This window comes from Cetorhinus maximus, chromosome 6 (assembly GCF_964194155.1).
Source record: "Cetorhinus maximus chromosome 6, sCetMax3.hap1.1, whole genome shotgun sequence".
NCBI lineage: Eukaryota > Metazoa > Chordata > Chondrichthyes > Lamniformes > Cetorhinidae > Cetorhinus > Cetorhinus maximus.
Genome location: NC_135884.1, coordinates 7,955,895 through 7,980,976, shown reverse-complemented (window position 1 = coordinate 7,980,976; position 25,082 = coordinate 7,955,895). Strand labels below are relative to the sequence as shown.

The following is a 25,082-nucleotide window of genomic DNA, read 5'->3' as shown; positions in this document are numbered from 1 at the left end:
CCTGAACCGTTCGCTGTGCTTGAACTCAAGATCCCTTCGGTGAACCAAGAAAGTTACAAGTGGCCAATGCGGAAGGGTATCGGCTGACTGCAGAACTTGGTAGCAAATGTTTAAAAACTCCACTCAGGGGATGTGGGCGTCTCTGGGGGGGTGCTGTTGTTTATAGCCCCAGGTAGCCCGGAGAAGGTTGGCGATGGGCGTCCTTCACGATCAGCCTGTTGGAGGGGGAGTTCCAGGGTTTAGGCCGCAGCCTAATGAAGGAACGGAGGAGATAGGTGCCCAAGTCAGGATGGTAGCTCGCTTGGTGGGGGTGATGGTATCCCCATGCACCTGCTGCCCTTGTCCCTCTTGATGCTGGATACCGTGGGTTTAAGGGATACTGCCAAAGAAGTCTTGGCAAATAACTGCATTGCACCCTATGGATAGTTTGCACTGCATGGTGCACTGATGGTGGAGGGAGTTGACATTTTAACCTGTGGATGGGGTGCCTCTCAAGCTGACTGGTTTGTCCCGAATGGTGTAACTCAATGAGCAAATTCATTGGCCCCACTGTAACAGGCCAAGTTGGTTTCCTTATATTTCCATTGCTTGTTGTAGTGAGGGCTAGCAGTGATGCCTGGAGTAAGGTTGGTCTGTTGTGTCTGTTCAAATAGCGAGCAGGAGGTCTTGGCTTTGTGACCTGGCATGATTCCCTCAGCATTTCATCCTACAGCTGTTAATAAAATGACTGCTACGTCTGAGGATGTGTGAAGTAAACAGGAAATTGCAGGAACAGATCAGTGTTTGCCAATCTGTTTGAAGCCCCCTTCTTCATATTTCACAATAACACCCAATAAATACTCAACATCTCAAGGACGTGGAGGCCTCCAGGTGACCTTTCTTCAGTCAGGAATGTCCATGTTGCTTCCTGACTGACGGAATGACGGTCTGTCGATGCCTTGACGCAGGTCGTGGTGGAAGCAATGGATGGACATTGTTTTGCCAAGTCTCCCGTCCCTGCCTCCTCCTCCTCAAATCTGGAACCTCAGTTCTGTTTGTGTGTTAAGCTGAGAGCTAACTCACTCATCTCAAAGCAATGGGCGGATTTGATTGCTCTGAGGTCCTGCCACGTCAACACTGGCATCCGGAGAAAATACCCGTCAATGTGAGGAAATTCAGTTGTGGGTACGCCAGGTCTAAACCGTTGCATCATTTTTACGGGTGTAGAATGCAGAGTGCTTATTTCAGCTACCTCGGGATTTGCCAGGGCCTTATTTTTAGGCGAGCCTTGTATCTGCCTGCATTTGAGCCCAGATCTGGTTCCCATCATCTGAAAATGTGTTAAGACTAAGCTGAGCTTGTGCTGTACAAACACAGACTCGTGTTCCCAAGTTCTGTAGCAGTAGCGTTAAAGGAGGCCCCCAGAAAGATGCCTAAGGTTTACCGGTTTCTGGTTGTCTTCCTGGCTCATTTGGTAGCTTTCCCCTGCCTTTGCACTCGAAGGACCTGTCTTCAGGTCCCACTTCAGGGTTTTTTTTTAATTTGTTCATGGGGTGGGGGTGTCGCTGAGTGAGGCCAGCATTTATTGCCCGTCCTTAATTGCCCTTGTAGGCCAGACCAGGTAAGGACATTCGTGAACCAGATGGGTTTTTTTTTAACCATTTTATTTCATGGTTAGATTTTTACTGAATTCTATCTGCCATGGTGGGATTTGAACCCAGGTCCCCAGAGCATTGCCCTGGGTCTCTGCATTACTAGTCCAGTGACAATGCCAGTACTAAAAATAAAAACACCCTACTTAGTTCTGTTGAAGGGTCATGAGGACTCGAAACGTCAACTGTGCTCTTCTCTGCCGCTGCTGCCAGACCTGCTGAGTTTTTCCAGGTATTTCTGTTTTTGTTTTACAATACCAGTACTGCCTGGTGGGGTGGGGTGCGGTGGGGGGGGCGGGGGGAGACGGCATGTAGGAGTCTTCATGTGGCTTAGAGTGGGTTGCAAAATCCTTCTTCAACTTCACACCATTCTTCCAGGGTGAAAGTTTGCACAACTTACCTCATTTCCCTAAAGGCAAAATACCGCCGACACTGGAAATCTGAAACAAAAACAAAAATTGCTGGAAAGACTCAGCGGGTCCGACAGCATCTGCGGAGTGAAAGACAGAGTTAGCGTTTCGAGTCCGTGTGGTTCCTCTTCAGAGCCAGAACCTCAGTTACTTCAGAACCTCACATCCAGCCAGATTTGCTTCCAAACTGGCCAAAATGTGACTGCCAACTTCCACTGTGCTGTTGGATTGGTGCTCACCGGATTTATCCCAGTGAGGCTCTAGGACATTTGTCTCGCTTGTATCCACTAGTGTGCTGGAGTCCAGTGCGCCAGGCGTTTTGGGCCCTCTATTGTGCGCTATCAGATTTAAGATTCCCTCCCCCCCCACCACCACCACCACCAATCCTGCTAAGCGTCAAAATCTCTCTGTTACAATAAACTGATGCACCACCAGAGGTCCTCACTGAGCAATTTATATTATCAAGCTCGCCTAGCGACAGATACCTGACACTGCACTGAATCAGCTAAATACTGAATGCCGGCAGCGTTAAAACATTCTGTTTGTAATTCTTGATCCAAATCTGAAATGTTAGCCTTTCAGGTGCTGATTGAGCAACATTTTATGCATTTTAGATCAATTCCCTATGCTTTTCTCAAGGTGTTGAATCTTGCTGGGGTATAGTGTAGATCCATGGACACTGGGGGCTATGATTAAATAGGCTGTGCTTCAAATATTGCAAAGCACTTGTTACTTATGACACCGCTAATAGCAGCGTGAGCACATTTCAGTATGAAGTTTGTACCCAGTTAATGTTGAGGCTGATAATGTTATATTAATTATTTATTTGGGAGGTCTTGTGGTGCCGTGGGAAGCATCTCTGCCTCTAAGCCAGAAGCTCTGGGTTCAAATCCTACTCCAGGACTTGATGGTCAAGGAAGGTGCGTTCATAACGTGTCCAAACAGGTTGGGTGTCGACCTGTAAATCCTTCCAACGCACACCCACGGCAGGTGGTAAGAGTGGGGGAGATTCCTGGTCAGCTATGTTGTAGGAAGGAAGTTGGAGTCTCTACCATTGCTGTCTATAGCTGTGGTCTACAACATGCAAAAGTGCACGTTGCCACAGCAAATACCACCCCCTGAGTAATCTGTAACACACCACCGCCAATAATAGGTAGAGTGTCTCAAAACCGGTAACCTCAGGACTGAGTTTGTGCTGGATTTTTGATCTTGGTGGTTTTTGGAGGCAAGGTGATGATTGTCTTCAGCCTCATGCATTTTGCAACATGTCTGCCCCTAGTGCTTATCCCTCCCTATGTGCCTTGTTCGGTCCTAGAGTCTGGCTATTTCCCACTGCTATGTTGCCTCTTTTCACTCTAAAGGTCATTAAGACCCAGTTCCCATGGGTGGTATAGGTGCTGCTTACCTGTCAGTAACAGAGAAAGCTGCCGTACAGTACTTTCACTCACTCGCCAGCGATACCCGCAGCGGTGCACGAGTGGTGAGACTGGCATCACGTTGTGACCACGGGTCCGGTCAGGTCAGGCCGAGGTGGGTCAGGTGGGGTCAAGGCTCGGTCCGACCACTCAGAGCACGGGAAGTGACAGGTGTGCGATACTCCATCAAATGTACATTTTGCTCTTCATTCTACCATTGGCCAGAGGCCACGTTTGGAATTTTTGCCTTCTACTGTGGACTTGAGGTTAATTAAGTAACTAAAACTAACAGACTAACACCAATCTTCTGGGTAAAAGCAAAATACTGCGGATGCTGGAAATCTGAAACAAAAACAAAAACAGCTGGAAAAAGTCAACATTTCGAGTCTGTATGACTCTTCATCGGGTCTAAAGAAAAATGGAAATGAGGTGAAATATAAACTGGTTGAGGGGGGGTGGGACAGGTTGAACTGGATAGAGGGCCAGTGATAGGTGGAGGCAAAGGAGAGATTGCCAAAGCTGTCATAGACAAAAGGACAAAGGGGTATATATATTAGCTAAAGGATGTGCTAATGGTGACATTAAGGGTAGAAAGCAGGACGAGCAAGTGACAGATGGCCCTAGTGGGGGTTTTGGGAGCCAAATTCTTCAATTACTGAACTTTTATTTATGCACTTGTTAACATGGGATGTTCTTGCCCGGCACACTTAAAAAAAAATCTGGTATTCGGACATTGCTGGCTTTTGGATAGCTGGATTCAAGGTACTGTACCTGTATATATTTATTGAGGTGCTGTGCCTGTATATATTTATTGAGGCGCTGTGCCTGTATATATTTATTGAGGTACTGTGCCTGTATATATTTATTGAGGCGCTGTGCCTGTATATATTTATTGAGGTACTGTGCCTGTATATATTTATTGAGGCGCTGTGCCTGTATATATTTATTGAGGTACTGTGCCTGTATATATTTATTGAGGCACTGTGCCTGTATATATTTATTGAGGCACTGTGCCTGTATATATTTATTGAAGTACTGTGCCTGTATATATTTATTGAGGCACTGTGCCTGTATATATTCATTGAGGTACTGTGCCTGTATATATTCATTGAGGCACTGTACCTGTATATATTCATTGAGGTACTGTGCCTGTATATATTCATTGAGGCACTGTACCTGTATATATTCATTGAGGTACTGTGCCTGTATATATTCATTGAGGTACTGTACCTGTATATATTCATTGAGGTACTGTGCCTGTATATATTTATTGAGGTACTGTACCTGTATATATTCATTGAGGCACTGTGCCTGTATATATTCATTGAGGTACTGTACCTGTATATATTCATTGAGGCACTGTGCCTGTATATATTCATTGAGGTACTGTACCTGTATATATTCATTGAGGCACTGTGCCTGTATATATTCATTGAGGTACTGTACCTGTATACATTCATTGAGGCACTGTGCCTGTATATATTCATTGAGGTACTGTACCTGTATATATTTATTGAGGTACTGTACCTGTATATATTCATTGAGGTACTGTACCTGTATATATTTATTGAGGTACTGTACCTGTATATATTTATTGAGGTACTGTACCTGTATATATTCATTGAGGTAATGTACCTGTATATATTTATTGAGGTACTGTACCTGTATATATTTATTGAGGTACTGTACCTGTATGTATTTATTGAGGTAATGTACCTGTATATATTTATTGAGGCACTGTACCTGTATATATTTATTGAGGTACTGTACCTGTATATATTTATTGAGGTACTGTACCTGTATATATTTATTGAGGTACTGTACCTGTACATATTCATTGAGGTAATGTACCTGTATATATTTATTGAGGTATTGTACCTGTATATATTTATTGACGCACTGTGCCTGTATATATTTATTGAGGTAATGTACCTGTATATATTTATTGAGGTACTGTGCCTGTACATACATATTGGAAATCCTCAATGTTTTTTAAGAAGGATCTGTTCATTACTCAGGGCGAGTATAACAGGGAGTCTGCAACAATCCGTGTGGCTGTGGGTTAATTATAAAATCTTGGAATTGTAAACACAGAAGGACGCCGTTGTACCTGTGCCAGCTCTTTTGAAAATTATACAATTAGCTTGTCTGCTGCAATCATTCTCAATAGCCCTGCAGGCATGTTCCCGTCAAGTATTTATCCAGTTCTCCTTTTGAATGTTACTCATGAATCTGTTCCAGAGAGAGAGTGTTATTTCATTCTGAAGCCAGATGGTGAAGTTGGAAACCAGGCACAAATCTTTTATTTAATACTAGATTTATTTACAGAATGCAACATTAAAAAAGTCTGCCTCCTCCCTAAGCAACACCTAATGTCCCAGAAGTCTCCCTTTATACTCTTTTGAGTATATCAGTTAAGCAAATTAATTAACAAATTAACAAATTTACAGCCCCTAAAAGTGGCACTGTAACTAAAAACAAAATCTTCAATGGAAATTTAAATTGGAATGTCAAGTCTCTCTTTATATGTGCTCAAGGTACTTAATCAATTAATGTCTTTCACGTGTCTATCATTGACCTTAATAATACAATTAACATATCATTAACACAGTGCATTCCAGATAATAATAAGTTGCTGTATAACAGAACTTTTCCGGAACTACCCCAAATGTGTCCCCTCCAGTACTGACCAACCCCTAGTGAAAGCAGTTTCTCCTCCTTTACTCTATTAAAATCCTTCATAATTTTGAACACTTCTTAAATATTTTCTTAACTTTCTCTGCTCAACAAGAACAACCCCAGCTTTTCTAACCTCTCCGTGTTGCTGTAACCCCTCATCTCTTCTGTACTCTCTCCAAAACCTTCATCTGGGGCCGAACTAGTTTGTTTTTACATAGGTTTGGCATAATTTTCTGGCATTTGCATTCACCACATCACCAACAATTTTTACTGTAGGAGAAAAGGGCGTTGATTGCTTGGCAGGCGGACTCTGATTGGCTGGGGAATTGCCATGGAGAAGTCAATGAGGAACCGTAGACTCCCCTAGCTCCTGGGGATTTCAAAGAACGTGCAAGGCTTGAACATATTCCTTTTGTTTGCAGAGAATGTGTCCCTGTGGATGAATGTATGTCACTTCTAGCAAACATAAATGAGTCATGTTATGAGCTTGACTGATTATATTAAATTGGTTGTTAGTGTAGCTATTAGCGCACTCAGGATTGTTTAGCAAGTGCTGCCCAATCACAGAATCGCATCTAACAGTAGATGTTGCTTTCTCTATGGCAATGTCCTGACCAATCCGAATCGGCCTGACAACCAATCAGCACCTTTTCTTTTCCTGTAGTATAAATTGTTTTGATCGTTTGAAATTTGACATTCTTGTGTTTGTCCTGATGAGTGCAAGATGAAAAGCTTCAGCAACATGTCTTTCTTTTCAGCAGTATTCAAATTCTGTGCTACCAAGCAACTGATTTATAAAGTCCAAGATCCAATATGTTTATTAACCACTTTGTTAACCTCTCCTGCCGACTTCAAAGATTTCTGCACTTAAATCCCGAGGTCTCTCTGTTTTTGCATCCCCTTTGAAATTGGAGCATTTAGCTTATACTGGCTTCCTTCATTCTTCCTACCCGAGGTCCATCATCCCTGGTACCATTCTGGTTAGAGATCACACTTCCTCGGTAAATGAATCTTTCAAATATCTTTCCCTTTCTCCCCAATCGGCACTTAAGATACAACTATTGAACATGTGTCGGAGCTACGTGCCGTGGAGACGCGGAGTAACCTAATCCGGATAACGTGGAGAAGGGTGCCCCAGGCGACGGCGTACAAAGTCACGTGGAAAGGTGCTGATGGTAAGTTCCCAGTTGTTTAAACTGTTTTAAGGTAGCAACCTCACCTCAGCGACGTGCCCCGGGACTGTGGTTGCTACATTTTAAAGGCAACTGTGCGAACGTTTAATGGAGTACCGCCTTCCAGATTTCACTTACTGACTGTGGCTCAGTTGGTGACGCTCCCAAGCGCCAGTACTGAGGGAGTGCTGCACTGTCGGAGGTGCCGCCTTTCAGATGGGACATTAAGCCAAGGACCTTGTCCACCCTCCTGGGTGGATCTCCTGGCTATTTTGAAGAGGAACAGGGGAGTTTTCCCTGGTGTCCTGACCAATATTGACTGCTCAACCAACACCAGTAAAACAGATAATCTGGCTGTTATTTCATTTTTGTTTGTGGGATCTTGCTGTGCACAAATTGGCTGCCCCAGTTCCTACATACCAGCAGTGACCTCACTTCATAAAGTATTTCATTGGTTGTAATGCGCTTGGCTGTCCTGAGGTGATAAAAACACTATATAAATGCAAGTCTTTCTTATAGATTGGGAGATAGTTTGCCTGGGTGAACTTTATTTTTATCCATACTTGTTTGTGACCGATTACTTTCGGTTAACTCCAGAGTTTACCCTCTGCTGCACTGTACATTTTTAACTTGCGTCAAACTGATCTAAGGTTTATTTGTGCCAACATTGTTTTACTCTGAATATATAAAGCGCAGAAACATGCCGTTCAACCAAAGTAGCCTCTCCTTGTTCTTAAAATTTAAAATTCTCATCCTTATTTTCAAATCTTTCCAGGGCCTCACCCCTCCCAATCTCTGTAACCTCCTCCGCAGCGTTCCCAGATATCAGAGCTCACCACCAATCCTGGCCTCTTGAGTATAATATCTCCGATTTTAATCGCTGCGCCATTGGTGGCTATGCCTTTAGCAGCCAAGGCCCCAAGTTCTGGAATTCCCTCCCTAAACCTCTCCCCCTTTTCTATTTTGCTTTTTTCCTTTAACACATCCCTTATACCTACCTCCTGACCAAGTGTTACAGCCATCCGCCCCCTAATATTGTCTTAGGTGGCTTGTCTATTTTTTGCTTTATAAGATCATAAGGTCATAAGAAGTAGGAACAGGAGTAGACCATTCAGCCCATTGAGCCTGCTCCACCATTCCATAAGATCATGGTTGATTTGTGGCCTTAACTCCACTTTCCTGGCTGATCCCTCATAACCATTGACTCCCTTGCCAATCAAAAATCTGTCCCCTGTGAGGGGAGACATCCTCTCAGCATCCACCCTGTCAAGCCCCCTCAGAATCTTATATGTTCCAATAAGACCACCGCGCATTCTTCTCAACCCAAATGAGTGTAGGCCCAACCAGCTCAACCTTACTTCACAAGACAAACCCCCTTCATCCCAGGAATCAGCCCAGTGAACTTCTCTTTATAGTACTCTGTGAAGCACCTTGGGACGTTTCATTACATTAAAGGTACTATATAAATATAATTTATTGTTGTTAAGTTATTGGTTGCCAGGCAATTGAAGACATGACCACCAATGGTGGAGATATTATAATCAGGGATGTGCAAGGGGGTTACGGAGATAGGGAGAGGTGAAGCCATGGGGGCCTCTGGACACAAGGAGATTAGAATTTTAAACTCCTGCGTTTCTGCACTAAATTAAGTGTGAATTAAGCTTCTGATCTGAGCCCCACTCTGTGCTTCAGCCCTTTCTTAAGCTGAGATATGAGTGCAGTATTGCGGGAGAGCCGCATCAATGGATGAGCAGCCTTTTGGTTGATGCATGAAACTAAGTTATCATTCATCCGTCCGGGTAGTGACACCATGACACTTCTTCAATGAGAAGGCGAAGATCTCCAACCAACAATAATTTTGTTTTTGTTCATTCAGGGGATGTGGGCATCGCTGGCTGGGCCAGCATTTATTGCCCATCCCTAATTGCCCTTGAGAAGGTGGTGGTGAGCTGCCTTCATGAACTGCTGCAGTCCATGTGGTGTAGGTACACCCACAGTGCTGTTAGGGAGGGAGTTCCAGGATTTTGACCCAGCGACAGTGAAGGAACGGCGATATATTTCCAAGTCAGGGTGGCAAGTGACTTGGAGGGGAACTTCCAGGTGGTGGTGTTCCCATCTATCTGCTGCCCTTGTCCTTCTAGATGGTAGTGGCCGTGGGTTTGAAAGGTGATGTCTGAGGAGTCTTGGTGAATTCCTGCAGTGCATCTTGTAGATGGTACACACTGCTGCCACTGTGTGTCGGTGTTGAGGGAGTGAATGTTTGTGGATGGGGTGCCTATCAAGCGGGCTGCTCTGTCCTGGATGGTGTCAAGCTTCTTGAATGTTGTGGGAGCTGCACTCATCCAGGCAAGTGGAGAGTATTCCATCACACTCCTGACCTGAGCCTTGTAGATGGTGGACAGGCTTTGGGGAGTCAGGAGGTGAGTTACTTGCCACAGGATTCCTAGCCTAGTGGAATAGTCCCGCGTATATCAAGCATGTGATAGAGTGGTGGTATGGTTTTGGAGTAGCAGCTCAATGATTGGGAGATCAACGCCCAACACAAACTGTTTAAAGTAAAAGCAGATCCATTGATGTTGTTCAAGAAAGGAAGCATGTCACCCCTTCCTGGTCTGACCCCATCATGCCCACATGCAGTTGGTCTCAGTGCCTTCAAAGGTAGTCTAATAAAGATGAAGGCCCATTGACATCTTCCCAAACAAAGAAAGAAAATTCCATGATTTACCTCACTCCTGCTGCAAATTGGCTTCTGTGTTTACCTAACAAGTAACAGCAACCGTGCTTTAAAATATAAGAAATAGGAGCATAAATAGGCCATATGACCCCCCCTCGAGCCTGCTCCATCATTCACTGAGACGGTGGTTGATCTTCAGCCTCACCTTCACTTTTCTGACCCTATCCCTATATGCGTTGAATTGTCTGGAGTCCAGAACCCTTATTGATTTCGATCTTGATTACACTCAACGACTATCGGGGGTAGAGAAATCCAAAGATTCACAACCCTCTGAGTGAAGAGGTTTCTTTTCACCTCCGTCCAAAACGGCTGACCCATTAGACTGAGACTAAGGTCTCTGGTAACTTATTGGCTGTGAACTGGTGTGACACATCCTGAGGTGCCGAAGGTTGCTATTACGAATGCAAGTCTTTCTTTGCCACTGACACAGCTCCACCTTTAATTTAATTCTCCTTTGTTCGAATTAGGAATTGAGGAGAGCAGAGTGTTAAGTAGCGCTGTTAGTACGTTTGATGTGGAAGGATTGCAGCCGAATACAGTGTATGCCATTGGTGTTTCGGCGATGATAGGAAACAGACAGGGGACCCCTGCCACTGTCATGGCGAGAACAGGTGAGTGTCTAATTATCTGTACGTCGGTATGTTGGGGCGAGGTTTTCAGAGCTGACGAGCTCCTTAGGGTAGAAATCAGTCTTTTCTTTTTGTGTGGAGCCGTCATCAGAGAAATTCTAGATGCTTACAACGCAGCAGGAGGCCATTTGGCCTGCTGCTGCTGTGCTGGCTCCTGAAGGAGCAGTGGTGCTTAGTTCCACACCTCCACTTTTTGTCCACAACCTTGAAAGTTCCATGTTTTTTCTATTCATTTACGGGATGTGGGCGTCGCTGGCTGGGCCGGCTTTTATTGCCCATCCCTAGTTCCCCTTGAGAAGGTGGTGATGAGCTGCCTTCTTGAACCGCTGCAGTCCATGTGGTGTAGGTACACCCACAGTGCTGTTGGTATCTCTCCAATTCCCTTCTAAGGTCATTTATAGAATCATCTTCCAACACCCTTTCAGGTAGAATGTTCCAGATTCTGACAACTCTCTGTTATGCGTGATTGGTCTTTTCACACAAAGCAAAACAAGTGTTGGACCTGAAACAGTGATCCCAAAAAGCCCCTCCCCCAGATCCCAGAACAAACCCCTCCTCCCCATCTCGCTGGTCACCCTGCTCCCAGGACAACCCCTCCCACCACCCTGCCATCTGCCTGGTTTGTGCTGAGCTAAAGGCCACAGAAGAAACAGGAGCAGGAATGAGCCATATGGCCCCTCGAGCCTGCTCCGCCATTTCATAATGCCGTGGCTGATCTGACCTTGACCTCTCTTCCACTTTCCTGCTGGACTCCTCTATTGGTCATGAGTTTGTCTAGCTCAGCCCCGAATACGTTCATTGACCCGGGCTCCACGGCTCTCTGTGGTAGAGAAATCCAAAGATTCACAACCCTCTTAGGGAAGAAAAAAAATAAAAACAAAAAACTGCGGATGCTGGAAATCCAAAACAAAAACAGAATTACCTGGAAAAACTCAGCAGGTCTGGCAGCATCGGCGGAGAAGAAAAGAGTTGACGTTTCGAGTCCTCATGACCCTTCAACAGAACTGAGTAATATTAGGAGAGGGGTGATATATAAGCTGGTTTAAGGTGGGGGGTGGGGTGGGTGGAGAGAAGTTGGGGGGGGTGGGGGTGGTTGTAGGGACAAGCAAGCAGTGATAGGAGCAGATAATCAAAAGATGTCACAGACAAAGGAACAAAGAGGTGTTGAAGGTGGTGATATTATCTAAACGAATGTGCTAATTAAGAATGGATGGCAGGACACTCAAGGTACAGCTCTAGTGGGGGTGGGGTGGAAAGACTAACAGGGCATTAAAGGTATAGATTTAAAAATAATGGAAATAGGTGGGAAAAGAAAAATCTATATAAATTATTGGAAAAAACAAAAGGGAGGGGGAAGAAACGGAAAGGGGGTGGGGATGGAGGAGGGAGTTCAAGATCTAAAGTTGTTGAATTCAATATTCAGTCCGGAAGGCTGTAAAGTGCCTAGGCGGAAGATGAGGGAAGAAGTTCTCTTCAGATCTGTCTTAATTGGGAGACCCCTTATTCTGAAACTATGACTCCTAGTTCTAGATCCCCCACAAGGGATTTGTGCATTAACCATGTCAAGTCCCTTCAGAATTAAGGTTCCCGCTGATTCTGCTAACCTCAAATGACCATAGGCCCAACCTCAACCTTTCCTCCGTTCAGGAATCAACCTAGTGAAGCTTCCTAGAATTGCCTCCAGTTTAAGTATCTCTCTCCTTAAATAAGGAGAACAAGTTTATGCACTAATCTAGGAATGGCCTCACCAACACCCTGTACAGTCGTGCCATGGCTTGTGTCGGTGTGACTTTAGGGTTTTTTTGGCTGGATGCAAATTACAATATTGATTGTCCCCCGATCGCACTCTTGCCGAAGCTGTTGTTTCAACAGCTACAGTAGGAAGGAACGGTGACGGAGAATTTGAGCATGTTCGATCGGGACTTTGGTAGCTTTGGAATGTTTAAAGACCTCTCTCACAGCGATGAACTAATACCACCCCCGTACCAGTTTTATTGAAATCAGTGCCAGGGGTGTGGGTGTGGGTGAGAGAGGTTAGTGAAGGGTCTTTCACCTTTCAGGTCTGGGTTTAGATCCAGCCAGACTGATGGATGAACGGTCTCAAGAATCCCCAAGATAAGCAAGTTGGGCTGTTTTAATTGGGTCTTTAGGGGTCATTCTTGAATGAACTAATCTTACTCTGTATTTGATTTGACCTGAGAATGTCCGAAGCCAGTTCAAAAGGCAGTTGAGTGATTACCTGAAGAGAAAAGGCACTTGGTGGATTTGAACCTTCTAAAAAAAAAGCTTGGTGGGCGGAATGACCTCTCCTCACTAAATATCATCTGTTTCTTTGTCTTAAAAAAAACCCAACTTTCTCTTTATAAGAATCTCTTGTGGGAGGCGTGACGAATCTTCAAGTTGTTGAAACCCAGAGCTCTCAAATTCGTATCACCTGGTCTGGATTTCCCAGGGCGACAGCGTACAGGGTCACATGGAGGAGAGCTGATGGTAGGTGTTCCACTTTATTTACTGTTCAGGTTTGTTCAATGATGTGTGAGCCTGTGAGGTTCCAGTATTGAGCATGTGAGGGATGAGGGGCTTCATTCCTATTTCTCCCCCGCTCAAATCTATTCGTTGAATTACATCCAGTTTACAGCACAAGTGCCAGGCAATGACCATCTCCAAAAAGAGAGAATCTACCCATCGCCCCTTGACGTTCAATGGCATTACCATCGCTGAATCCCCCACTATCAACATCCTGGGGGTTGCCATTGACCAGAAACTGAACTGAACTAGCCATATAAATATGGTGGCCAGAGGAGCAAGTCAGAGGCTAGGAATCCTGCAACGAGTAACTTAGCTCCTGACTCCCCAAAGCCACATCGACAAAGCACAAGTCAGGAGTGTGATGGAATACTCTCCACTTGCCTGGATGAGTGCAGCTCCAACAACACTCAAGAAGCTTGACACCATCCAGGACAAAGCAGCCCACTTGGTTGGCATCCCATCCACAAACATTCACTCTCTCCACCACCGATGAACAGTAGCAGTAGTGTGTACCATCTGCAAGATGCACTGCAGGATCTCACCAAGGCTCCTTAGACGGCACCTTCCAAACCCACGACTACTACCATCTAGAAGGACAAGGGCAGCAGATGGTGCAGTGGTATTGTCACTGGGCTAGTAATCCAGAGACCTAGGTTAATCCCTCCAAGGCAGATGCTGGAACTTGAATTCAATAAAAATCTGGAATTAAAAGCCTAATGATGACCATGAAATGTTTGTCATATAAAGAGAAAGTTGTTTTTTAAGGCAATTCACTAATGTCCTTTAGGGAAGGAAATCTGCCGTCCTTACCTGGTCTGGCCTACATGTGACTCCAGACCCACAGCAATGTGGTTGACTCTTAAATGCCCTCTGAACTAGAGCAGCTAGGGATGGGTAATAAATGCTGTCCTGGCCAGAGACACCCACATCCCATGAACGAATATGAAAAAAAAAGATGTATGGGGACACCACCACCTGGAAGTTCCCCTCCCAGTCAGTCACCATCCTGAATTGGAAATATATCGCCGTTCCTTCACTGTCGCTGGGTCAAAATCCTAGAAGTCCCTCCCTAACAGCACTTGTGGGTGTACCTACACCACATGGACTGCAGCGATTCAAGAAGGTACCACCTTCTCAAGGGCAACTAGGGATGGACAATAAATGCTGGCCCAGCCAGCGAAGCCCACATCCCATGAATGAATAAAAAAAAAATGAGGCCCCAGCTTAACTGTTTTGGGCTGGCATTTTTGCTCTACATGAGCCTCCTCCCACGCTACTTTACCTAACGCTATCAGTATTTCCTTCTATAATGAAAGCAAAATACTGTGCATGCTGGACATTTAAAACAGAAAGTGCTGAAAATGCTCAACAGATCTGACAGCTCATGTGAAGAGAGAAAGAGAGTTAACCTTTCAAGTCAAATAATCTTGAAGAGCCATATTTGACGAGACAAGTTAACTCTGTTTCTCTCTCCGCAGGTCTCTCTCTGCCAGGCCTGCTGAGTATTTCCAGCGCTTTGCATTTTTATTTCAGAATATCCTTCCATTCCTTTCTCCCTCATGAGCTTATCTAGCTTCCCCTTAAATGTATCGCTGTTATTTGCCTCAACTACTCCGTGTGGTAATGAGTTCCACCTTCTCACCACTCAATGGGTAAAGAAACCTTTCTGAATTTCCTGTTGGATTTATTAGCGACCATCTTATATTTATAGTTTTGGATTCCCAGACAAATGGGAAATTCCACCTACTTTGTCAAACCCCCTCCACCATCTTAAAGAGCTCTATCGGAAAAGAGCCTCGACATTGCCCAGCCTTTCCCGATATGTATGTCCTCTCAGTTCTCATTTCCTTACAGTTCAGGCCTGTTCCCCCTCTCCATCCAGACTCCTCCTTGCTTCTGCTGAAGGCCTCAAGTCAAGCTGCACTATGTCTCCAACCCTCACCCCAGTGATCATTCTCCATAAGTGATCCTCGACACCGAGGGCCGGATTTCCCCATCTTCAATACCTTTATAATTAATAAGCGAGTGTACTCAAAATGGGGGGAAAAAAAAAACCTGGAATACTTGTTGCCTCTGCTGTGAGTTTTTTTTTTGGTGTTGCTTGCGCATTGACCTGAAGATTAACCATTAAAACCTGGAGACTCTGGAGGGTTGGCAACCCTACCAAGTTAAAAATCAAATTTTAGGGAGTCCTCGCTTTTTTAGAAAGCTCTAATTCAGGCCTGTTGAGCATTCCCGATTTTAATCGCTCCACCATTGGTGGCTGTGCCTTCAGCTGTCTAGGCCCTGAGCTTTGGAATTCCTTCCCAAACCTTTCCATCTCTCTCTCTCTTATTTTAAGACATGTCTTAAAACCTGCTGGTTTTACTGTCTCCTTAGGTGGGCTCGGTGCCACATGTGTGGTAATCGCTCTTGTGAAGGGCCTTGGGGTGGTTCACCACACTAAGGTGTTATATCAATGCAAGTTGTTGTTGCTGCACTCTCAGGTCTCCATTTTATTGCTCCTCTGTCCCTCAGGCGTTAAGGACAGTAGACTTCTGAGCAGAGACACCACCTTGTTCAACATTGAAGGGTTGCAGCCCAACACCATGTATGCGATTGAGGTATCGGGACTGGTTGGGTCCAGAGAGGGAAATGTCGTCACAGTGACTACAAAGACCAGTAAGTGCCAATCCTCCATGGACCGAGTCGGCTGGCTAGTTATTACTTTTCGGGTGAATTTTGTGCTCCTTCGTTGTCAGGGCTGCTCATGATGGGGGAATGGAACACTTCACATTTTGAGCACCTTGTTACTCTCAGTCTTTGGAGAGTGTGGTTAGAATGCGAGACCTGGACTGCATTGTCTGAAAGGGCGGTAGAGGCAGATTTAGTGCTAGCTTTCAAAAAGGGAATTGGATGAATACATTAAAAGGAAGAAAATTAACTGGGCTAACTTTCAAAGAGCCAGCAGAGGTACGATGGGCCAAATGATCACCTTCTGTATTGTATGATTGTCGAGGTGCCTCTGCTTTGCTCCAGAAATGTACACTGGCCCCAATCCTAGAAGAGTCTACCCCAGCGGCAAAGCTACGACATCGTTCCATAATCCACACTGGTCTCTCAGGGTGAGATTCTGAAGGGTGTTTCGAGATGAGCAGTAAAGACAACCATCATTTAAAGTGGACGGTGGAGAAAAGGGCCTGTCACAACTGGCCATTGCTGGAGGCCTCTTCAGTTAGAGACAGTACCCCAGGGATTATTTGAGCCTCAGGAAATGACCTGAACCCGCAGACTCTAGAACGAGGGGGTCACTGTTTAAAAATAAGGGGTCGCCCATTTAAAACAGAGATGAGACGAAATCTTTTCTCTCAGAGGGTCGCGAGGCTTTGGAACTCTCTCCCTGAAAAGGAGGTGGAAGCAGAGTCTTTGAATATCTTTAAGGCAGAGCTGGATAGATTCCTGGTAAGCACAGGAGGGGGTGATAGGTTATCGGGGGGTAGGCGGGATGCAGATTTCAGGTTGCCATCCGATCAGCCATGATCTTATCAAATGGCGAAGCAGGCTGGAGGGGTTGAATTGCCCACTCCTGCTTTGTTTGTATGTTCGTATGGATTTGGGTCTGGTGGTGTGGAAGCCACATTTGGCCACATTTCTGGTTCCACGTAAATGACAAATTGTGTTACTTATGACTAATATATTCCCTGTATCTTTTTACGAAAAGATCCCATTGTTGGAGATGTGACCAATTTGCGAGTGACTGAGTCTCGACGCAACACGCTCCGGATTGCATGGACTGGAGTGGGCAGGGTGTCTGCCTACAGAATCACATGGAAGAGCGCTGATGGTGCGTTTATCGGGTTTGGCCATCTTACGAAATGTGCGCTAGGTGGTCTCTTTCACCATTGCTACAGCCCAGTGTCGGGTTTTAAAAAAAATTGATTCTGTCGTGAGATGTGAGTGTCACTGACAAGGCCAGTACTTGTTGCCCACCCCTGATTGCCCTTGAACTGAGTAGGTGGCGAGGCCATTTCAGGGGATATTTAAGAGTCTACCACATTGCTGTGGGTCTGGAGTCACATGTAGGCCAGACGAGGCAAATTTCCTTCCCTAAAGGGTGACGGTGAAGCAGATGGACTTTTACAACAATCGATGATAGTTGTCATGGTCACTATTACTAGCTTTCAATTCCAGCTTTTATTAATTGGATTTAAATTCTAAGGTGGGATTTGAACTTGTGTCCCCAGGGTATTGGGCTTCTGGTTACTAGTCCAGTCACATTACCCTTACACCACCATCTCCCTGTCCTGGGCTTTGGGCTGTAGGATAAAGGCCCTGTTACTGGGCTAATGGTTCCTTCAAAATTTATTCTTACATGGGATGTGGGCATCGCTGGCAAGGCCAGCATTTTTTGCCCATCCCTAATTGCCCCCTTGAGCTGAGTGGTTTGCTAGGCCATTTCAGAGGGCAATTAAGAGTCAACCACATTGCCCTGGGCCGAGAGTGACATGTAGGCCAGACTGGGTAAGGGCAGCAATGAACTAGATGGGTTCTTACAACAATCAATCAAAGTTTCATGATCACCATCACTCAGACCAGCTGTCAATTCCAGATTTTTACAAAATTTATTGAATTTAAATTCCACTAGCAAGATTCAAATCCATGCTGCCAGGACATTAGCCTGGGCCTCGGGATTACTAGTCTCATGACATTGCCACAAAGCCCCCATCTCCCCAGCGGATAAGAGCTCAAATCTCACTGGCAGATTGAGAGCCCAAATTCAGTGTGAAAACCTGGAAATAAAGAACTTAGTAACAGTAAAAAGCGAGCAATTAACTGCTGGATTGTCATAAAAATCCAACTGGTTCATGAATGTCCTGTGAGGAAGGAAACCTATTGTCCTTATCCAGTTGGTTCTGGATCTGAGTCCAATGTGGTTGACTTTCCAGCACCAGGCAAACCTAAAAACGAGGTGTCAACCTGGTGAAGCTACAACACAGGACTGCTTGTGTGCCAAACAGCATAAGCAGCAAGTGATAGACAGAGCTAAGCGATCCCACAACCAATGGATCAGATCTAAGCTCTGCAGTCCTGCCACATTCAGTCGTGAAAGGTGGTGGACAATTAAACAACTCACTGGAGGAGGAGTCTCCACAAATATCCCCATCCTCAATGATGGGGGAGCCCAGCACATCAGTGCAAAAGATAAGGCTGAAGCATTCACAACAATCTTCACCCAGAAGTGCCAAGTCGATGATCCATCTTAGCCTCCTCCGGAGCTCCCCAACATCACAGATGCCAATCATCAGCCAATTCGATTCACTCCACGTGATATCAAGAAACAGCTGAAGGCACTGTAAGGTACTGCAAAGGCTATGGGGCCTGACAATATTCCTGCAATAGTACTGAAGACTTGTGCTCCAGAACTTGCCGCACCCCTAGCCAAGCTGTTCCAGTACAGTTACAACACTGGCATCTACCTGGTTATGTGGAAAATTGCCCAGGTATGTCCTGTCCACAAAAAACAGGATAAATCCAACCCGGCCAATTACCGCCCCATCAGTCCACTCAATCTTCAGTAAAGTAATGGAAGGGGTCATCAACAGTGCTATCAAGTGGCACTTGCTTAGCAATAATCTGCTCACTGACGCCCAGTTTGGGTTCCGCCAGGGCCACTCAACCCCTGACCTCATTACAGCCTTGGTTCAACATGGACAAAAGAGCTGAACTCCCGAGGTGAGGTGAGAGTGACTGCTCTTGACATCAAGGTCGCATTTGACAGAGTGTGGCATCAAGGAGCCCTAGCAAAACTGGAGTCAATGGGAATCAGGGGGAAAACTCTCCACTGGTTGGAGTCATACCTAACACAAAGGAAGATGGTTGTGGTTGTTGGAGGTCAGTCATCTCAGTTCCAGGACATCACTGCAGGAGTTCCTCAGGGTAGTGTCCTTGGCCCAACCATCTTCAGCTGCTTCATCAATGACCTTCCTCCCGTCATAAGGTCAGAAGTGGGGATGTTCGCTGATGATTGCACAATGTTCAGCACCATTCGCGACTCCTCAGACACTAAAGCAGTCCATGTCCCAATGCAGCAGGACCTGGACAATTTCGAGGCTTGGGCTGACAAGTGGCAAGTAACATTTGCGCCACACAAGTGTCAGGCAATGATCACCTCCAACAAGAGAGAATCAAACCATCACCCCTTGATGTTCAATGGCATTACCATCACTGAATCTCCCACTATCAACATCCTGGGGGTTACCACTGACCAGAAACTGAACTGGACTAGCCATATAAATACTGCGGCTACAAGAGCAGGTCAAAGGCTAGGAATCCTGCGATGCGTAACTCACTTCCTGACTCCCCAAAGCCTGTCCACCATCTACAAGGCACAGTTCAGGAGTGTGATGGAATACTCTCCACTTGCCTGAATGAGTACAGCTCCAACAACACTCAAGAAGCTTGACACAGTCCATGACAAAGCAGTATGTTTGATTGGCACCACATCCACAAATATTCACTCCCTCCACCACCGACACACAGTAGCAGCAGTGTGTACCATCTACAAGATGCACTGCAGGAATTCACCAAGGCTCCTTAGACAGAACCTTCCAAATCCACGACCGCTACCATCGAGAAGGACAAGAGCAGCAGGAAGTTCCACCTGGAAGTTCCCCTCCAAGTCACTCACCATCCTGACTTGGAAATGTATCACCGATCCTTTACTGTCACTGGGTCAAAATCCTGGAACTCCCTCCCTAACAGCACTGTGTGTGTACCTACACCACAGGGACTGCAGCGGTTCAAGAAGGCAGCTCACCACCACCTTCTCAAGGGCAACTAGGGGTGAGCAATAAATGCTGGCCCAGCCAACGAAGCCCACATCCCGTGAACGAAAAAAAAACCCTCTGAAGTGAGTCACTCAGTGGTCCAAGGAGAAGACCTATCATCACCTTCTCAGGTCAACTAAGGGTGGGCAATAAATGTTGACCTTGCCAATGACGTACACATCTTAAAAGTACATTTTAACAAACTGTGCAGTGTAATGATGACATAGTGCTGCCTGAATCGTGTTTGCGCTGGTTGTGTGGAATCGCCTCACTCTCCTAATTTAAGATACTCCTTAAACCCTACCTCTTCAACCTAACTATTGGTCACCTGTCCTAATATCTCCCTAAGTGGCCCAGTGTCAAGTTATGTTTGGATAACTCTTGTGAATTGCCTTATGTTACAATCCCCGTAGACACCATTAACTTTTAAAATGATCTGAATTTCCCAGTGAGTGATGGAAAGAACCGAATGACAAGATTTCATGTTTTAAGACTTTTGCTGTAATAAACAAATCAAAATCAACAAGATCAAACGTTACATAACAGGCAACTAATACATCAAACCAAAGAAAAGGCACTTTCGCATTAACTAACAATTGAAATACATCTTACAACCCCTTTTGCTGTACACTGCACTTCTGGCAGATGGGTAGCATTACAGGAACAGTTCCAAAGTTCCAGCTCTCCAGCAGACTCACTTCTCCATGCTATGCTAGGTCAAAACTTCCAGTGCCTTTAGAAAATCATTCCGGAGTTTTCTGGATCTAGTTTTCACCAATAAGCTATACCTCAGTGACACTCTGTTCCTTAAATCTCTTAGATCCCGTTCTGTTCTGTTCCATTCCTTTTGAACAGAAAATTAACTCTCACCAGCATCCTGTTTGGTTGTTAACACAAAATAGTCCTGCTCTGCTTTTCCACAGCAGTACCTTCTTTATTTCTTCCCCGCTTCTCAAAAGGCAGCTGTCCTTTTTCTGTGACACACTGTGTTGAGGTGCTAAGACTATCACTTGGTACCTCAGTAGGTTTCTGTTTGAGTTTCTGTCCCCATGGCAATTGGATCACATAGTCTCTGAGCAAGTGTTCATCATGACTCCACCATCCCCCTTTCAGAATGTTCTGTTTAACCTTGAGTTAAAGGGGACATTTTAAAATATAACCATCTTGCAAAGCTCAGTGTTCATGACGCTTATGGTGTTTTACTCGGTTAAATGCGCAATAATAAATCTATTGTTGATTTTACAGTCAAAATTTTGTTTGTTAATTCAGGAGTTGAAGAGAGCAGTATAGTGAGTGGAGATATCAAATCATTTAACATCCAGAAGTTAAAGCCCAACACTGCTTATGCTGTCAGAGTCACTCCCCAAATGGGAAATAGAGAAGGGATTCCTGCTACCATTATGACAAAGACCGGTAAGTATGTGGTGATGTTTCTATGTATGTGAACCGGGGGCAGAGATGAAAAAGAGATTTTACACTGAACGAGATCCATCACTTGATGGACCCAGATTACGAAAACCGTAGAAAATAAATGCAGCCCTTTCCACAGAAGAACACCGTGTTTCTTAAAATGAAATACAATGAACAGTGTACAAGGAAGAAATTGGATGTTAGTTGTTGTTACAAAGCTATTGGAGTATAAGAGTAAAGAGATTTTACTGTAAGCATATTGGGGAGGCCACAATTGAAGTACTGTGAGTAGTTTTGATCTCTTTACCTAAGGAAGAATATACTTACCCTAGAGGGGGTGTAACAAAAGTTCACTTGACTGATTGCTGGGATAGGACGATTGTCCCATGAGGAAAGATTGTGTAGCTTAGGCCTATTTCTATTCTCTGACATTTAGAAGAATGAGAGATGATCTAACTGAAATATATAAAATTCTTTAAGGGGCTTGGGTAGATGCTTAAAAAATGGTTGGGGAATGAGGTAGAAAATGAGGGCACAGTCTCAGAACAAGGGTAGGCCTTTTAGGACTGAGATGAGGAGAAATGTCTTCACTCAGAGGATGGTGAATCTTGGGAATTGTCTACTCCGGGCAGTTGTGGATGCTCAGTCACCGAGTATATTCAAGACAGATGTCAGTAATCTTCTTGGGCGCTAAGGGAACTAAGGGATATGGGGATAGTGTGGGAAGGTGGAATTGAGGTAGAAGATCTTACGGAATTGCGGAAGAGTCTCGAGGGGCCGAATGGCCCACTGAAGCTCCTATTTCTTATGTTCTTGTGTTCCAAAGCCGTTTTAAGTGTGATTGTATGTGTTAGGACAATTATTGTGCTGTCTTTGATAGCAGCTTGATGTGTATGCTTTATGGTGACCTCCTCTGCTGTCACTACAACAGCGTCCAAAGAGGGTCACGTAGCTGGAGTCAGCGATGTCCGAGTGCTTGAAGCCCGCAGCGATGTCCTCCGAGTGTCTTGGGTCGGTGTTCGCGGAGCCACATCTTACCGTATCAGCTGGAAACGCAGTGATGGTAGGTCCCCTTTGCTAAAGAAGGGAGGAAGTTCATATCAGTGATGGCGACCATGAAATTACTGGATTGTCTTAAAAAACCCACCCGGTTCACTAATGTCCTTAAGGAAATGAACTCTGCCATCCTTACTCAGGCTGCCCTACATTTGACTCCGTATCTACAGCGATGTGGTTGACTCTTAACTGCCCTCTGAAATGGCCTAGCAAGCCACTCCGTTGTATTCAAGAAGGCAGCTCACCACCACCTCCTGAGGAGCAACTAGGGATGGGCAATAAATGCTGGCCTTGCCAGTGATGCTCACAACCGATGAGTGAACAATAAAGGAACTGCTTGAACCCACGACTAGCTGATGTAACCCACTCCATGTTTCCTCTCCAATCTGCAGGGGGACCTGAGATCAGCAGGGTTGTACCTGAAGATGTAAGTACCTTTGATATCATGGAACTGCAAGGCGGAGTTAATTACCTCGTTAAAGTTGTTGCGTTGATCAAAGATCGTGAAGGACAGCCCATCACCATCACTGCGACTACTCGTAAGTCACTCACAGGGAATGATTCTTTCCCACAGCCCGATTATTCTCTGTCCCCGATTGTTTTTTGTGGGAGTCGTGTTCAGCCTGTCGTGCCTATCACTCTCCACCTATCGACTTGTTTGGTTCAAATGGCTATTTTCTCTCAGGAAACGCGATGGTCTCTTTCTCGTCCGTTCTCTGACCACAATGCATGCTGAAACAACTCAGCTATGAGTTTGCTGTGCAGGTATTGAAAAGGGCACGGAGAATTTTGCAGACATTGTGGAGGGGTGCAGAGAAGTGTGAAAGCCTTGGAGAGGCTGCACCTCGGGCTATTCAGCCTCAAAGGGAAACATCTGAGAGTTGGTCTTGGAGGTAAACTAGATAGATAAGGACACGGGATTATTAATTTAAGCCGTTAGAATTGATATGGAAAATTTCTACTTTAAACAGAGCGAATGAGATATGGACAGAGCAAGGGAAGCCAAAATCCAGGAATCTGTTAAGACACAATTTAGATGCTGAACTGAAGGGGCTGCAGGATTTCTCTGTGTGAATGAACTAAGATGGGCCGAATGGCCTCCCCAGTATATAATTATCCTCTGACCTCACCCTAGGGATTTACCTCCATTTGTTCTCCCCTGGGCAAATGGGCACGAGCTAACTCCTTCTTATTTCCCATTTGAAACACGTGCCCTTCTCATCGCAGTGACACAGGTCGGCCCATCGCTTTCAGGGTCTTAGCTAGAATGTTCTGTTTTCCAAGGGGAATGATTACGCCCTGCACCCCTCCCGCAAAACCGTCCCTCCATTGTTTCCATGCGGCAGCGCTAACCTGTTGGTCTTTTTGTAATGTCGAAATTGCAGCTGCTGTTGAACGTCTGCAGGGAACGACTGGGAATCTCCGGATCATCGGCTCAACCACAAAGCGGATTCAGATAGCCTGGAACGCTGTGCCGGGAAGCTCCGGATATAGAATCTACTGGAGGCTGGCAGAGGGTAAAATGTTTAGTGACTTTAACGTGTTGCTTTGAAAATCACTATAGCAGCTTAGTGGACTGAGGGAACAGCAGCGAGTGACCCGCTGCTCCCAGTATAGCTACAGTCTATAAACGGGCCATCATAGTCGGCCTGATAAAGGGCATGAGCTGATTTGATTTGTTTCTGACTCTTGTTAAGGTTGAGTTGCCTCTAGACTTGATATTCCAATGCCCTCCTGTATATATATACGGTATAAATTGTTCTTTTCCCCTTACATTGGTTTTCTTATGAGTGTCCTGATGAGTGCAAGGCAAAAAGCTCCGACATGTCTCTTTTTCAGCAATACTTGAATGTCAATTTGTAACCTAGAACTTTGTAACCTAGAACGTACCTCAGTGTCATGCCAGATGGTAGATTTACTCAGAAGGCCATTCAGTCCATCGTTCCTGTGCCAGCTCTTTGAAGAAAACTATCCAATTAGCCCCATTCCCGTGTCCTTTCCCTGCAGCTCTGCAATTTCCTGCCCTTCAAGTATTTGTCCTGTTCCCTTTTGAAAGTCACTATTGAATTTTCTTCCACCCCTCTTTCGGATCAGTGAGTTCCAGATCATAACTGCATCCCATTGCTTAAATTCTGTTTTCCTGATGTTGCCTTTGGATCAGTTACTGATCACCGTAAATCTCTGCCCTATGGTTACTGACACTTCTGCCAAAGCAAACGCCTCCTTATTTCTCTGAAACCCTTCGTACTGAATCAGATCCACCCTTAACCTTCTCTGCTCTGAAGAGGACAGCCCAGGCTTCTCCAGTCACTCCGTGTAACTGAAGTGTTCCGTCCTTGATATCGTTTGAGTAAGCCTCCTCTGCGCCCTCCCCAAAGCCTCAACATGCTTCCCAAAGTCTGGTGCCTTGAATGGGAATGGGGCTAATTGGATAGTTTTTTTTTTCCAGCACAGGAATGATGGAATGAATGGCCTCCTTCTGAGTAAATCTACCGTCTGGCGTGACACTGAGAAACGTGGGTCAATAAAGTTCTGGGTTACAAATTGGCACTCGAGAATGTCCAAGCTTATCGTCTTGTACTCATCAGGACACTTTGCAAGAGTGGGAATA

General features: G+C 45.2%; 1 protein-coding gene across 1 annotated transcript in view; it reads left to right on the top strand.

The window, feature by feature from the left end:
* LOC144681444 (collagen alpha-1(VII) chain-like) overlaps positions 1-25,082 on the top strand; it is a 116,463-nt gene that overhangs the window by 75,050 nt on the left and 16,331 nt on the right. The window contains exons 17-25 of the mRNA XM_078543031.1: positions 7,188-7,310; positions 10,509-10,652; positions 13,038-13,160; positions 15,717-15,860; positions 16,900-17,022; positions 21,275-21,418; positions 22,347-22,478; positions 22,864-23,010; positions 23,857-23,988. Of these exons, the coding sequence (XP_078399157.1) occupies positions 7,188-7,310; positions 10,509-10,652; positions 13,038-13,160; positions 15,717-15,860; positions 16,900-17,022; positions 21,275-21,418; positions 22,347-22,478; positions 22,864-23,010; positions 23,857-23,988 (1,212 nt within the window). The remainder of the gene's footprint in view (positions 1-7,187; positions 7,311-10,508; positions 10,653-13,037; positions 13,161-15,716; positions 15,861-16,899; positions 17,023-21,274; positions 21,419-22,346; positions 22,479-22,863; positions 23,011-23,856; positions 23,989-25,082) is intronic.